This window comes from Rhinolophus ferrumequinum, chromosome 26 (genome assembly GCF_004115265.2).
Source record: "Rhinolophus ferrumequinum isolate MPI-CBG mRhiFer1 chromosome 26, mRhiFer1_v1.p, whole genome shotgun sequence".
NCBI classification, from domain to species: Eukaryota; Metazoa; Chordata; class Mammalia; order Chiroptera; family Rhinolophidae; genus Rhinolophus; species Rhinolophus ferrumequinum.
The window spans coordinates 7,608,449-7,623,576 of NC_046309.1; the positions used below are offsets into that span (position 1 = coordinate 7,608,449).

The window sequence follows — 15,128 nt, forward strand, 5'->3', positions numbered from 1 at the left end:
CAGCAGTCAAACTGGTCCATTCGCCACTCCCAGAACGCACCTTGAGGCTCCCTGCTTTCAGGCCCTTGCTCATGCCTTTCCCAATCTCTGCCACTGAAAACCCAACTCAAACGCCTACTTCCTGCAGACTCACCTCAAGTGCCCGGCCAGCCGAGTTTGCTCTCTCTTCCAGCCTTCTAAGAGTTGTAGGCCGCCTTGCATTCTGGTCATTAAGCCTGCCCCACGGAAGCACAAGCCCCTGCCTCCCCCGGTGTCTGTCACAGTGCTGGGCCCCGAAGAAAGAAAGAGGGAGGAATACAAGGGTGTAGTTCAAAGCCTAGGTAGAATTAGGCTAAAGGCTGGTTCAAGACTTGGTTGGTGGGGTTAAAATTAGGACTAGGTTAATCAGTTCCTAATCCCACCCACTAGGCGGCGCCCGCAGTCTCATACCTGTCAAGACGCCTCCGGTTTTTGAAGTTTATTACCTGTCCAACAAGTTTCCTTCCTGCCCTACTGTCTCTTTAAGAAGGTGAGCCAGGTGAGGCCGGGACTCCGCCCCCGGAGCTGGCCCCGCCTCCCACCCCCGCCTGGCCCGCCCGGCTAACCCTGTCCTCGAGACCTGGCCCAGCTGTCCCGACCGCGGTCCCAGGTCCCGGCCCCGCGCCATGGAGCGGCGCTGGCCCCTGGGGCTTGGGCTGCTGCTGCTGCTCTGCGCCCCACTGCCCCCGGGGGCGCGCGCCAAGGAAGGTACAGACCCCCGCCCCCAACCCTTCCTCCCCTGGCCGGGCTGGCACCCCCCTCCAGTAGCCGGCATTCCTGAGGAGGCCTCTCCTTGAGCCCCCCTCCAGCGCTCTTGTTTTGTCCTGCCGCCAGGCTATCGACTGGGCAGGCCAATCTTTGGTCTTTGACCCCACACAGCTGCTTTCCCGGGCGAGTCATCCCGGCCCCTGCTGGGCAGCAGTTTACACCTGCGGGTGGGGTGCAAGGAAGCAGCGTCCAAACCCCCACCCCAGCTATGGCGGGGCCCCGCTTGCCCAGGCAGTCCCAGCCTCAGACGCCCAGCCCAGAGATCTGAACCCTCTGAAGTCCGAGGTGGGAAGTCGCCCAGTGCTAACCTAGGGACCCACGGCTGGGGGAAGGGTTAGGAGTCGGGGTGCAGCGGTTCCCAGATGTAGAGATCCAGCCTTATATGTGAAGGCCTGCCCACCTTCTTCACCCCTACTACCCCCACTTCCCAGACTCAGAGCTGTACCTTGTACCCGACTCCACACCCCCAATCATGGTCAGAGCAGGCCCTTTGCCAGTGGGTGGTTCCCCTCTAAGTTCGCCGGTCCACGTCCTGCCCACTCGTGACCCCCAGAGGCTGAGCAGCTTGCTGCCCATGCACCCTTCCATTCTGCAGCTGATGGGTCCCCCAGAGGGAGAGGGGGCACATCTTCTGTGTGGCAGCTCTTCTAACGCTTCCTGCGTTGACTTTGGTCAGAGGTCTAGCCTTCCAACCCTTGCTCCACTCTGCCTTCCTCCCTTCTCACTCCTGAGGAAGACAGACTAATTGCTCCCTGGAGCTCTTCACAGCTGTTAGGAACAGGATGTAGAAGCCTGGGGGCTGGGGGACTCCGAGTGAGGAATGTGGGTTGCACATGTGGGGCCTCCTCCCCCAGAGGTGACAGGCCCCTTTCCTCTACACCTTCAGTCACTCTGATGGACACGAGCACCGCAGAGGGAGAGTTGGGCTGGCTGCTGGACCCAGAGGATGGGGTAAGTGCTAGGGGAGGGGAGGGAAGGACCCAGGATGGCTCAAGGCTGAAGGCCAGTGGGAAACGGGGTGGAGAGGTGGGTGGAGGAACGGAGAAAAGAGCTGGAAAAACTGGAAGTGTCTCCTCTGGGAGGGGGAGGGGAGGTGAGTCAGAGCCTCCTGAATGGGACTTGGGTGGGGGGGTAGTCAGGCTTCACCCCATGGGGAATGCTTCAGTCCCTGGCTGCTCTCCTCCCTCCCCTGTGAGGCAGGGCTGAATACTCCTGAGGAACTGGGGAGAGAGGAGCTCACATCGTGGGGAGGGCATGGACCGTCCTGGGGATGGCTGAAGACTGACACCAAAACAGGAAAGGGTCCTCAATCTGAGGTTCATCTTTCCCAATGGAGTTGCACAGATAGGTTCCAGGGGGTCAGGGAACCCCATAAAAATGTATTCAAAGTTGTGTATATGTGGCCTTTTTCTTTTTTTCCTGGGGAGGAGAGCCAGAGTTTTCATCAAATTTTTCAAAGGGTCTGTGACTCCCCCAAAGTCAAATCTGCCTCAATAGAGGTCCCTGAGCTGCTGGCACCTCCTCTGTCCTCCCCAGTGCAGGCACACCGTGTATTCCAGCTGTCTGAGTTTGTTCCAATCCCTTCTTTCCTTGGGTTTTCCTAAAACGCAGAGAGCAGAGGTAGGATCTTATGAGTCCTAGGGAGCACCTATCTGCCATTTAGCAGAGCTGCACAGGAGGCTGGCCCAGTGGCCTAAGCCTCCAGGACTCTGGCGTCAGGCCTTTCTTCGCTCTGGTCCTAGACCCCATTCTCTGGGGGTCCCTTTTCCCCTTTCCTACTCCAGTAGGAATCAGGCCTCTATTTCTGGAGTTGGGGTGACTTGCTTCCTTTCCTTCTGGGTCCTTGGGTCCTGGCTCCACTCTCAGCTCTCCCACAGAGTAGCCTGTAATTAGAATTAATAGACTAAACCATAATGTATCCTACAGGAGGGGCTGCCTGGAAAATCCTGGATTAGGCCAGCCCTAATAGGCGCCTCATCTCATAAACCAGCTAATCACTCCACAAAAAGGGCTGCAGGTCCATCTGCTGGCTCCCACGGGCCTCCACTGTGCCCCTGCCACCTCCACCCAAATAACTCTTCCCTAATTGGGCTGGAGTGGAAGCCGGGCAACTTTCCCAGCTCAGGCTCAACAGCACTAAGAGGGCAAGAAGACAGCAGCAGTCACACACTCCCACTGTGTCTACCTCAGCCCCTGTCCTCCTCTTCATCTCTTCAAAACACACGCACGCTCAGGTCCAGGCTCCCCCAGAATGTACCCACCCAGCAGCCAGCCCTGCCTGAGTGATAAGTGAAAGGATCCTGGGGCAGCTTATTCTCCCCATCGGTCACCACTGGGAGAGACGCGTTACAGCTGGGGACATCTGCTTCTGGCTCCAGCTGCAGGGGTGGCCGGCGAACTAACAAGCAGCACATTAGCCACCCACCACCCCCCCACCTGCCCCCCTTCACCGCTTCCCCTTAAGAACAGGCTCTCAGTGCCTTCTCTCATCCCAGCTTCAGTGTCTGGACACCCGCTTGCCCAATCTGTGACTTCCCTAGCATAATGCACAGATATGCCCCTGTCCCTCCCCACCCCAAATTGATAGTTAATGGTGCTTTTTCTTGTCTTTCCCCAGAACTGAGAGTAGCTATGAATGCCCCTGCTATTATAGTGGATTAAAATCCCTTGGGGAGGTGAGCTTTCTAAGGGCCTCTTGGTCTCTTCTCTGTAAAATAAGGGGATTGCAACCAAAATATCAATGGAATATTTTGTAGAATGTGGGAGACTCTTTCTTAAGTTCATCTGGCAGAGAAAATACTTAAGAATGGATGATACTTTTTTTGGAAAAAAAGAATAATGAACTGGGGGATTGTCCTACAGACACCAGAACATACTATATACATCAACTATAATTAAAACGTGTGGCATTGCACAATAATATTTAGGTCAGTGGAACAAAATAGAAAGTTCAAAAACAAACCCGCGTATGTAAGATTTTAGTATGTGATAACATTGGAATTGCAAATCAATGTGGAAAGTCTAGACTAGTCAATAAATTGACAATTGAATGTCTACAATTGAAAAAAAATGAAAAAGAAGATGGTAAAGTTACACCTCCACCCTATATACACAAAAAATAAATTCTAGGGAGATTAAAATCTAAAACTAAAAACCAAACCTACAAAAATATTAGGAGAAAATATAGAAGATCTTTATAAGTTTAGGATGGGGCAGCTTCCCAAACAAAACACACAACCCAAAAATCATAAAGGGAAAGGCTATAAATGTTATTATATAAAAAGTTTTAATATATGTCAACATCAAAGACATTAGCAAAGTTAAGTGGCATGACAGACAGGGAGAAACATACATTTCAAGCAAATGATTAATGTCCATACAAAAAAAAAAATTTCATCCAAATGAACAATCAAAAGATAACAATAGAATATCAGACAAAGTTATACATAATTGCATAAAATTACGAATAGCCAGTGAGCAAAAGAGAACCGTACAACCTCCTCTCAAAGAAATGTAAATTAAAAAGGCGTTTTGTCTAGAAGCTTGGCCAAAAGTAAAAAAATCATTAATATTCAGTGTTGATGAGCTTTTGAGAAAATTAGCCCTCAGGCATTGTTGGTGGAAGTGTAAACTGATAAAGCCGTTTTGGAGGACAATTTGGCCTTATCTTATGTATAATATGTTTACCCTTTGATACAGCAGTTCAACAGAATAACACTTGTATGTTTTTTTAAAAAACTTTTATGTTAAACACACACGAGAGAAACGTTAAAACATTTCTCTAGAGGCACTGAAAACGGTCTAGAAAGTTTTACTCCGATTGTTAAGAGTGGCTCCCTATGACAGTGGGCTGGATGGATGAGAGAACTTTCACTTTTTAATATAAGTTTTTGTTCTTTGATTTTTTTTTTTTATAATAAGCACATAGAAGCATAATGATTAAGAGCATAAACTCTGGAGCCCAGAATACCTGGGTGCACGTCCCAGCTCTGCCTTTTAATAGCGGAGCATCTTGGGCGAGTCCCTTAACCCCACTGTGACTCAGTTTCCTCGTGGAAAGTACTTACCACTGTGACTAGCTCATGGTAAATACTATTAGTTCTAGCCGTTATTAACTAAGTTTAAACGTTCTTTTAGTTTAAAAGAAATGAAAGGAGTTGGACTGGATGGTGTGTCTAGAAGTCCAGCCAACTCTTGTTGATTTTCATAGTGGCCCTTACTGGAAGGCATATTGGAGAGGGTGACATTCCCTTTTACAGAAGAGGTCTATTATGCTGCTTCTAGCCTCCTCCAAAAGCACAGGTGCCTCAATATTAAAACACTCCTCTTCTCTAAACAAATAGGCACAAAGATTTTGTGAATGAGCTTTTGCTACAGAAATCTGCCATTGGGGTACTTGACAGCTCTGTTGATGAAATAGATAAAAATTGGTGCTCGTACTCTTGCAGCTGGAATGGGCTGATCGAAGGGAAAAGGGATGGCTATGGCTGGGAAAGGAGCATTGTCTTGCCCACCCTCTATCCAAATAAATCCCTGACTGTAGCACTTCATCTACTGTCTGTCCTGGGGCTGAGGGGTGGGCAGAGGCAGGACAGGGAGCGTGGACCTGGGGGACACTGATGCCTGCTTCCTCACCATCAGCTCTAGAAAATTAGGGTTTGGGGAGCAGGTGGTGACTTGGAGCCTGACTCTGATTTTCCTCTCACAGTGGAGCGGGGTGCAGCAGATCCTGAATGGGACACCCCTATACATGTATCAGGACTGCCCGGTGCAAGAAAGCGGAGACACTGACCACTGGCTTCGCTCCAATTGGATCTACCGAGGGGAAGAGCCTTGGCGCGTGCATGTGGAGCTGCGCTTCACAGTGCGGGACTGTAAGAGTTTCCCTGGCGGCGCCGGGCCTCTGGGCTGCAAGGAGACCTTCAACCTTCTGTATATGGAGAGCGACCAGGACGTGGGTGTTCAGCTCCGCCGGCTCATGTTCCAGAAGGTACTTTTACCCCTCTGTGCCATTCCGGTCCGGACACTGATCCCTGCCTCACTGCAGTCCGTGTCCCTGCTCAGCTTAAGAAAAAGAGAAGGTGGCAGCAACAGGAAGAGAGTCTAGGTGTTGACTAACCAAAGAAATCAGAAGAGCCGGATTTGAGTACTTTTTCTGTGGTGTCCCGACGTTGGGTGTGTCACTTAACCTCTCTGAGCTTTGGTTTTCTTGTCTGAGAATAGTGATAACAGTGTCAGCCTCCCCTACTTCAGAGGCTTTCCAGGCATCCATTGAGATAACAGCTTGCCGTGGTGGAGGCTGGGAAGAGGTGGCTCAAGTTTTCAGTATCCGCCGCGCACTTGCGTGGCACCTCCCCATGCGTATTGCTGGGGTTGTGTCAGGAGATCATTGTTTGCGGCTCTTTCTCTAATTCTGTCCCTGTCTTTCCTACTCAGGAAAACAGACCGGAAGGGCAAAAGAGTTCAGAGCACGCGATTATAGGGTGTACGCACATTTTTTTCCAAAGATAAGATGTTGTAAAGTTTGCTATTAGTAATAAATGATGACACACTTTATAACTGATTACCCCATTGGCACTCACCTGGGCAACACCTTCCAACAGCAGAAATGACATGGGTCATAGCTGCACTGCCTGGGTTGCAATCCTGGCCCCAACAGGATGGCCCCACCGGGGTAGCAGCTGTGTGATCTCCAGCAAGGTCTCTAACCTCTCCTAGCCTTAGTCTCCTGTCTGTTAGCTGGGGATGGCTACCCATCCCACTTCACAGGGTTATTGCATGGACTCAACAGCGTAATGCACGTAAATGCTTAGTCCAGTAACTCACGTGTAATGGGCCCTCGGTTTCTGGTCGTGTACTTCGTTTCCGTTACGTGGTCGCTTCCCTTGTCCCCCTACCTTTTCCCCAGGTGACCACGGTGGCTGCAGACCAGAGCTTCACCATTCAAGACCTCGCCTCTGGCGCTGTGAAAATGAACGTGGAGCGCTGCTCCCTGGGCCGCCTGACCCGCCGTGGCCTCTACCTCGCTTTCCACAACCCGGGGGCCTGTGTGGCCTTGGTGTCCGTGCGGGTGTTCTACCAGCGCTGCCCCGAGGCTGTGCACGGCTTGGCCCGATTCCCTGACACTCTTCCCGGACCTGGCGGGTTGGTGGAAGTGACCGGGACCTGCTTGCCCCATGCCCAGGCCAGCCCCAGCCCCTCGGGTGGTCCTCGTATGCACTGCAGCCCGGAAGGCGAGTGGCTGGTGCCGGTGGGGCGGTGCCACTGTGAGCCTGGCTATGAGGAAGGTGGCGAAGGATGCCTTGGTAAGGAGACTTAAAGAGGTGGTGGCAATCAGCAGGGACCGCTCGGGGGAGGGGGACCGCGGCAGGGGTGCCAAGAGAGGGAAGGAAATCAGAGATTGTTAAACTGAGTGTCGGAGGGCCCCAGACAGACACATGCAGGGGTGTTTCCGGTACGAGGGATGGGCAGGGGTGACTTCTACCTGTAAGAGCACTGGACAGCCATGGCTCTGCTGGCTTGTCTCTCCAGCCTGCCCTAGTGGCTCTTATCGGGCGGACATGGACCCACCCCATTGTCTCAAGTGCCCCCAACACAGCACCGCGGAATCTGAAGGGGCCACCATCTGTGCCTGTGAGAGCGGCCATTACCGAGCCCCCGGGGAGGGCCCCCAGGCAGCGTGCACACGTGAGTCCAGCAGCCAGGCCTGGCCATCTGTGAGGCGGTGTGGGACCTTGGCTGAGCCCGCGTGAGGGTGGGCGTTTCCCAGAGCTTCTCAGATATTGGAGGCTGACTGTCCAGGATGTCGTGTCAGACACTTGAAGACCTTCCCCTGTCCCCTGCCCCCCACCCCACCCGGAAGAATGCAGAGCCTCGGTTACGCTACTTTTCCTCAGTAGGAATCAAATCTCCTGGCAAGACCTTCAGAGGACTTCAAGAATTGGGGTGGTGGGAAGAAACGAGGGCCAGAAGCTTAGGCTCTTACTGATGGCCCCTTTCTCCCACAGGTCCTCCCTCAGCCCCTCAAAACCTGAGCTTCTCTGTGTCGGGGACTCAGCTCTCCCTGTATTGGGCACCCTCCGCAGATACGGGGGGCCGCCAGGACGTGAGATACAATGTGGAGTGTTCTCAGTGTCGCGGAGCAGTGCCGGACGGTGGGCCCTGCCAGCCCTGTGGAGGGAGTGTGCGCTTCTCCCCGGGGGCCAGCGGGCTCACGAAGCCTGCTGTGCGCGTCAGCGGCCTTGAACCCTATGCCAATTATACCTTTAACGTGGAAGCCCAAAATGGAGTGTCGGGGCTGGCCAGCTCCACGCACGCCAGCACCTCGCTCAGCATCAGCATGGGTCACGCAGGTGAGGAGTCTGGGGAGGGACTGGGCCTAGGGAGGGACTGGGCCTAGAGGAAGGGCTTAGGACCACAGGGACAAAGTGATGGGCAGGATGCCATCGGGAAAGCTACTCAAGCTATTTCCTCTTTCCTTCTCAATCCACTGGAACCCTCTGGACTTTCAGAGTCACTGTCAGGTCTGTCCCTGCGGCTGGTAAAGAAGGAGCCACGGCAGCTGGAGCTGACCTGGGCAGGCTCCTGGCCCCGTATCCCCAGTGGGAACCTGAGCTACGAGCTGCATGTGCTGAACCAGGTGAGAACGCAGCTGAGAGACAGTCTCTGTCGAGACCTGGCACACCCCAACATTCTAGCCTGCCTGGGGTGCAGGATGGCGGGGAACTGCCCGAAGGGAACCACATGGCTTTCTGGGGACCAAACCTATGCAGAACTCTGCCTTGACCCTTCCCCAGCCCGGCCCTCCCCACATGCTCCCAAGACCGCCCATCACCTCTGCCAGGTCTGGCACGCATGGCACAGTCAACACGAGTCCCCATCCACAGGATGAAGAACGGCACCAGATGGTGCTAGAACCCAGGGTCTTGCTGACGGAACTGCAGCCAGATACCACATACATCGTCAGAGTCCGAATGTTGACCCCCCTGGGACCTGGCCCTTTCTCCCCTGACCATGAGTTTCGGACCAGCCCGCCAGGTGGGTGCCTAGCCTGTGTTCTGCTCCAAATACACAGGCATCTGTCATCCCACTGAGGCCCTCTCAGACCCTGTTCTAGTCAGTGACCCTTCCTTTCCCTCGACACACACTCCCACACACACGCAGAAGCTGCCTCAGGGGGAGAGCCCCACACGGACTCACCAGTGATCTCAGGCGCACCTTCCGATACTGGGTACTGCCGGCCAGCATCCCGTCAAGTCCCCTAACCGCTCAGTTAGTGTTCAGCGCAGGCAGCCCAAGCTGGCAGCCCCTGCAGGAGGCCCCTCCACATGCTGTCTCATATATAGTCCCATCTCCCCAGTTAGGGGACACACGTGAGGCCCATGGAAGGACCGCTTCTGGGCTTGCCCTTCTGGCCTCCATCATCCCTGTGGCCTCTGAGCCTCTCAGACTTCCCCCTCCCCGCCCCCTCACCGTGTGCCACAGTTTCCAAGGGCCTGACTGGAGGCGAGACCGTGGCCGTCATCTTCGGGCTGCTGCTGGGCGTGGCACTGCTGCTTGGGATTCTCGTCTTCCGGTCCAGGTATTGCTCCTGCCCCTCCCAAGCCACCATCCTGGGTCCCTTTGTCTGGTCAGAAGCCCCTGAATGCAGCCTCCACGACCCTCCCATTCCCTAGTACCAAAGCTCCACTGTGTCTCAACCTTCACCCTGCACCCTGGAAAAACTCAGCCGGAGCCCACTGGGCCCCTGAGGTGGTCCTGGGACCCTGAAGAAGCTGTGCCCAATCCCCCACAGGAAAGGTCGGCGGCGACGGCAACAGAGGCAGCGTGATCGTGTCACCAACATGGACCGAGGTGAGTCAGAATCACCTGTTTGTTGGGAGGCGCCATCGGGATGGGACCGAGAGACCCACATTTGCTGGGCCAGTTCTGGGGGCGCAAGTGGGCTCTCTTGTCTCTAGGCTTCTTGTCTTTTGCCACCTAATTAACTTTGGTTAATTAACTTTGTGCTGAGAGCACCCCAGAGGCTCTGTGCGATTACCTGCTAGCTGTTAGTGCAGCTACACCCACGCCCAGGCTTTGGGCAGCCTCCCCATCCTGGCTGGCCAGGTGTGTGGGCTGAGGCCGCGCGGGAGGGAGGTTGCTTGGCAGGCTCCCCGAAGTCCTCGGAGGCATGTGGGCTTCCTGCTGGTCACTTCATTAGGTGCCCCACACAAGGGGCAGTCTGCAATCCATCCAAGTAAAGGGGCGGAGTGAGGCTTGTCTGGGAATGTGAATGAAGTGTGAGTTACTGGAGGAGTATGGAGAGCCGGGGTGAGGAGGAGGAGGGGCAAAGAATTCGAAGCCTGGGTCAACCCACCACAGGAAGATTGAGTAACCCGAGGCCATGAGCACGCTTTTGGGTCTGGATTCTGGCCCACTGCTCTGGGCCTGGGGCCGGGGGGAGCGGGTGAGGACACGGAAGCTTTGCGCATAGATAGGAGGAGGAAAAGCTGGCTTCGTTGCTGAGGATAGAGACTTTCTCCCATTTCAGCCAAAAACGGGACTCCTCGGGGAACAGAAGACTGGAAGTCCGAGGTCTGCTGCTGGCCCCTCCCCTCTTTACTCCTGAGCCCCGAAGGTGGGGCTCCTGTGCTGAGCCTCCCTGTTCTCCCTGCAGAGGACAAGCTGTGGCTGAAGCCTTATGTGGACCTCCAGGCATACGAGGACCCTGCCCAGGGAGCTCTGGAGTTCACCCAGGAGCTCGATCCCACTTGGCTGATCGTGGACACTGTCATAGGGGAAGGTGAGCCCTCTGGTCCGTCTGGGGGCCGCACAGAGTTGCCGGCCAGCCACTTCCTTCCAGCCCTTCCCTGCGGAGCCCAGCTGCCTCTACTCTGGCCCAGGGACTCCCAGATGAGTTCCCTCTCTGCTCGACCCTGTATCCTCCCTGAAGTGCTGTGGTCATTGTTACGGCCCCCTTATCAAGTGTCCTGGAGTAGCCGCTGCCTCATACACAATCTGCCTCTGTGGTGATGGAGTTCCTGATAAAGAGCATTAAACACAGCATGTTTGTCAATAGTGCACCACTGTGCCCAGGCTCAGGCGCTTCTCAGATGGTTCTCAAACGTGGGAGAGGTTCTGAGCCTCCCTCACCCCACATTCCACACCCCCCTCCTCCAGGGCCCAGTGCCCTTGGGCTGCCCTGATCCTTGGGTCACCGGGGGAAATGGATCTGAGCAGAGAACAAAGCTTGGCAGTGTCCTTGCTGGTTGTGCGGCCAAGCTGGCCAAGCTCTGACCAGGGGAACTTGTGGAAAAGAGGCAGCAATGGGCAGCCTCCCGGTCGTTCGTGTGCCGGCCCAGGACCAGCCTGCCCTTCATGAAGACACCCCGGTGCCACCGCACAGCGTCCACTCACCCCGCATTTACTGAGCACCCACTGTTAGCCAAGAACCGTGCTAACCCTGGAGACAGTGCTGAACAGGTTCCCCAGCTGCATTCCTGTCCCAGACTCCTGTCCCCTTCCCTGGGAAGGACAGCCTAGCTCTTGTCCCAGAAAGGGCACACCAGGTTTCTGATCCGAGAAGAAAAGAGAACTGGGGGACTGGAGGATATCGCTGCCTGTCCCCTGGGGTTGGGGGTGGCGAGGAGCCTGACAATGCATCGGGCTATGACCTTGTTTTCTTTACACCCAGGAGAGTTTGGGGAAGTGTATCGAGGGACTCTGCGAATCCCCAGCCAGGACAGCAAGACTGTGGCCATTAAGACCTTGAAGGACACATCTCCAGACGGCCAGTGGTGGAACTTCCTTCGAGAGGCAACGATCATGGGCCAATTCAACCACCCTCACATTCTGCACTTGGAAGGCGTTGTCACAAAGAGTATGAGGAGGGGCTTGAGGAGTCTGCGGGGAGGGGAGGAGGCAGAGGGTGAGACCGCTGGCCGTGGCGGGGAGACGTACTGCCACGGCAGGGAGTGTGGTTCTGGTGGTTCTGGGTGGAGAGGGCGTGGAGGCTGCCGTGGTGACACATGCGTCGTGTCTCAGGAAAACCCATCATGATCATCACCGAGTTTATGGAGAATGGAGCCCTAGATGCCTTCCTCAGGGTAAGGAGGGCAGAGGACCCGCTGGGAGGGAGGCTGCACCGTGGAACCCTGGGTGTTGGCTCCTGGTCCTGGAAGAGGCCACCCTGCCCATCCCGTCACCTGCCCCCTCATCCGGCTGCAGGAGCGGGAAGACCAGCTGGGGCCGGGGCAGCTGGTCACCATGTTGCTGGGCATTGCCTCTGGTATGAACTACCTCAGTGACCACAGTTACGTCCACCGGGACCTGGCCGCCAGGAACATCTTAGTGAGTCAGAACCTGTGCTGCAAGGTGTCTGACTTCGGCCTGACCCGCCTCCTGGACAACTTTGACGGCACCTACGAAACCCAGGTGAGAGCCCGGTACGCACCGCGCACACATGCGCGCACACAATTCATGCCACACCGACAAGCGCACATGTGGGATGCGTGTGGGATGCGTGCACGTGTGGACACGGTGACTTCCCATCCCTTTCCCACAGGTGTTTTTTCACCCTTCCTCCCTGCCCTGAAACACATCAGCTTTCTGTGCCTTATTAGGGAGGAAAGATCCCCATCCGATGGACAGCCCCTGAAGCCATTGCCCACCGGATCTTCACCACGGCCAGCGACGTGTGGAGCTTTGGGATTGTGATGTGGGAGGTGCTGAGCTTTGGGGACAAACCCTATGGCGAGATGAGCAACCAGGAGGTGTGCCCGGTCTCTTCGCACCAATCTTCTCCCCAAATCCTCTCATGCCTCTTTCCTGCACGTATCCTTGTTTCTTCTTCCTGATCCACAGTTTTTCTGCCCTTCTGTCTCCTCTGGTCCCTTTTTCCTCACGCCCTGTTCTCTTTACTATTGGTCAGGAGGTTTAGAGGCTCCATTGCAGTGATCTTGTGTGAACAGAGATTGGGTGTGGGCCGCCAGGTTAGCTTCCTACCTTGGGCCTTCCTCCCCTCCCCCCGCTGCAGGTAATGAAGAGCATTGAGGATGGGTATCGGCTGCCCCCGCCCGTGGACTGCCCTGCCCCTCTCTATGAACTCATGAAGAACTGCTGGGCCTACGACTGTGCTCGTCGGCCCCCCTTCCACCAGCTGAAGGCACATCTAGAGCAGCTGCTTGCCAAGCCGCACTCCCTGCGGACCATTGCCAACTTCGATCCCAAGTAACCATGCTGGGGAGGGCAAGGGGATTCGGAGGGTAGATCTGGGAGAAGGGAAATGGGCACTTGGCAGTGTCCACCAGGGGGTGGGCCTGCAGAGCTCCAGACAAAGTCCACCGCATGAGGCAGGACCACAGCCTGCGCCCTCGGGGAGAGGCCGCGCCGGATGGAGGAGGTGCTGTCCTGCCCTGGGCAGCTCAAGTTTGATAGAAGAAAGGAAGCAAACACTGAAAACAAAAACTGCAGATAGCAGCAGTGCTTACAAGCTAATACCTGCCCCAGGGGGCTTGGTCATTTCGATTGGGGTGGGGAAGACAGAGAAACGGGCAAGCGATGGACAGTGGGACGTCTGTCATGACTGAGAGGAGCAGCCTTGTGGGGTCTGGGAAGGCTCCCAGATCACGTGGCCAACATGGGTTGGGGAACTGAGGGCAGGCTGATTGCAAAGAGCAGGGGGACGGCAGCACCCCCTTCAGGGACAGTGGCCAGACAGAGATGAAGCTGGAGAGGTGGCAGGGTCAGTACAAGGAGAACCCTTGAGAAGTTTGGACTTTATCCTGAGCACAGAGAACTAGTAACCAATGTTTTAAAACTGTCCACGGGAGGGACATGGTCAGAATTGCATTTTTATCAAAAACATTGCCAGGATGTGGAAAATGAACTGGTGGTGGCATTGAGGCGGGGGAGATAGGCAAAGCTGGGCTTCAAATGCTTTATCGGGCAAACCAGTCCTGGCGAGCTGGCCTCTATCAAACCACCATATATAACCTTGTTTCTGGGAGAAAATGTGCTCCAAGTTCCAACTTTTGAAACTATCTTTTGGAGCACAACTCCCTTGTACACTGGAGACTGCATGTGCTAATCTTTTTGGAATGTTGGATGTTTTTTTCCCCAGCAGATTTACTTTGCTAATGGTTTTTGGCTCTGGCTGGCTTGAGTACAGGAACACTCATTGTATTGTAGGTGTCAGAGTGCAAGAATAACAGCCAGGGTTGGAGGTGGCAAGTAGGGGCTGCTCCCAGAACTCCAGGGGCCACCCTCAAGAGAGGCAGGACCACAGCCGGCGTCTGGACCTCTGCTTTTGCCTTCTGCTTCCTCCCAGCTGGGAGAGTGGATGCTTTTGTGTCTTAACTGGCCACTCCATTGCAGATGGGCTTTGTGGTAGGCTCGTGTTGGCACTTTCAGGGCAGCCACCTCCCCCAGGTCTATCAGTGCAGCCAGACTGTCAGCCTGCCCACTGCTGTAAGTGTACCAGGAAGCAGGCCAGGAAATGGGTTCACAGACAATAGCCAGGCTAATCCACAAAGTCTAGATAATCTCTTTGCTCAGACACCCAGTTAAATTTTGGCCGCCATGCTCACAGGCTGAGCCCCGGTTTCAGGAACGCCAGGGGCGAGCTGGGGATGGGAAGGCCAAAGATAGCCCCTGCCTGTATTTCAGTGTGACTGAGGTAGCCCGTGTCCCACAGGCTGACCCTTCGCCTGCCCAGCTTGAGTGGCTCAGATGGGATCCCCTATCGAAGTGTCCCTGAGTGGCTGGAGTCCATCCGCATGAAACGCTACATTTTGCACTTCCGCTCCGCCGGGCTGGACACCATGGAGTGTGTGCTGGAGCTGACGGCTGAGTGAGGACCCGGGGGGCCGGGCAGCGGAGGGCTGCTGGGCTTTGAGCTCACACACTCATGACCCCTTTCCTTGCCCACAGGGACCTGGTGCAAATGGGGATCACGCTGCCAGGACACCAGAAGCGCATTCTTTGCAGTATTCAGGGATTCAAGGACTGAGCCGTCTCTTCCCCCCGACGCTGTCCTCCTCAGGGAGCAAGGGTGGGGCCATGGTAGCTCAGGCCCCTTCCCTCAGCCTACCAGGCCTTGGTGCTGCTCCTGCCCCCTCTTCCCTGAGGAAATGGCCTCTGGAGGCTGGGAGCCTCTGTTTTAAAAAGGGAGGTGGGGGTGGAAGTAAACAGGTAATTGTGGGAGGGAGCTGGGGGTTTAATATATATATATACTATATATATATACATATACATATATATTTTTGTAAATAAACAGGAGCTGAATTTTCACCCTCAGCCCTGGTTTTTCATCCCTCCGTCTCGTCCATCACACCCTTGAGGGCAGTAGCACAAAAGAGTCA

At 55.1% G+C, this 15,128-nt stretch overlaps 1 protein-coding gene across 2 annotated transcripts; it reads left to right on the plus strand.

Annotated features, from left to right (window-relative positions):
* The first annotated feature begins 590 nt into the window (after positions 1-590).
* On the plus strand, positions 591-14,974 carry EPHA1 (EPH receptor A1). 2 transcript variants are annotated; one of them, XM_033099251.1, is made up of 18 exons: positions 591-726; positions 1,673-1,737; positions 5,495-5,776; positions 6,695-7,091; positions 7,318-7,473; positions 7,794-8,138; positions 8,298-8,425; positions 8,673-8,823; positions 9,271-9,367; positions 9,581-9,639; positions 10,445-10,570; positions 11,462-11,647; positions 11,812-11,873; positions 11,995-12,201; positions 12,390-12,539; positions 12,803-12,996; positions 14,462-14,617; positions 14,698-14,974. In XM_033099251.1, the coding sequence occupies exons 1-18, from the start codon at positions 645-647 to the stop codon at positions 14,774-14,776; spliced, it is 2,922 nt and encodes a 973-aa protein (XP_032955142.1). In that variant the 5' UTR covers positions 591-644; the 3' UTR covers positions 14,777-14,974. The 2 variants fall into 2 exon arrangements, with proteins under 2 accessions (XP_032955142.1, XP_032955143.1); XM_033099252.1 differs by lacking the exon at positions 591-726 and adding an exon at positions 954-1,071.
* Positions 14,975-15,128: the final 154 nt, after the last annotated feature.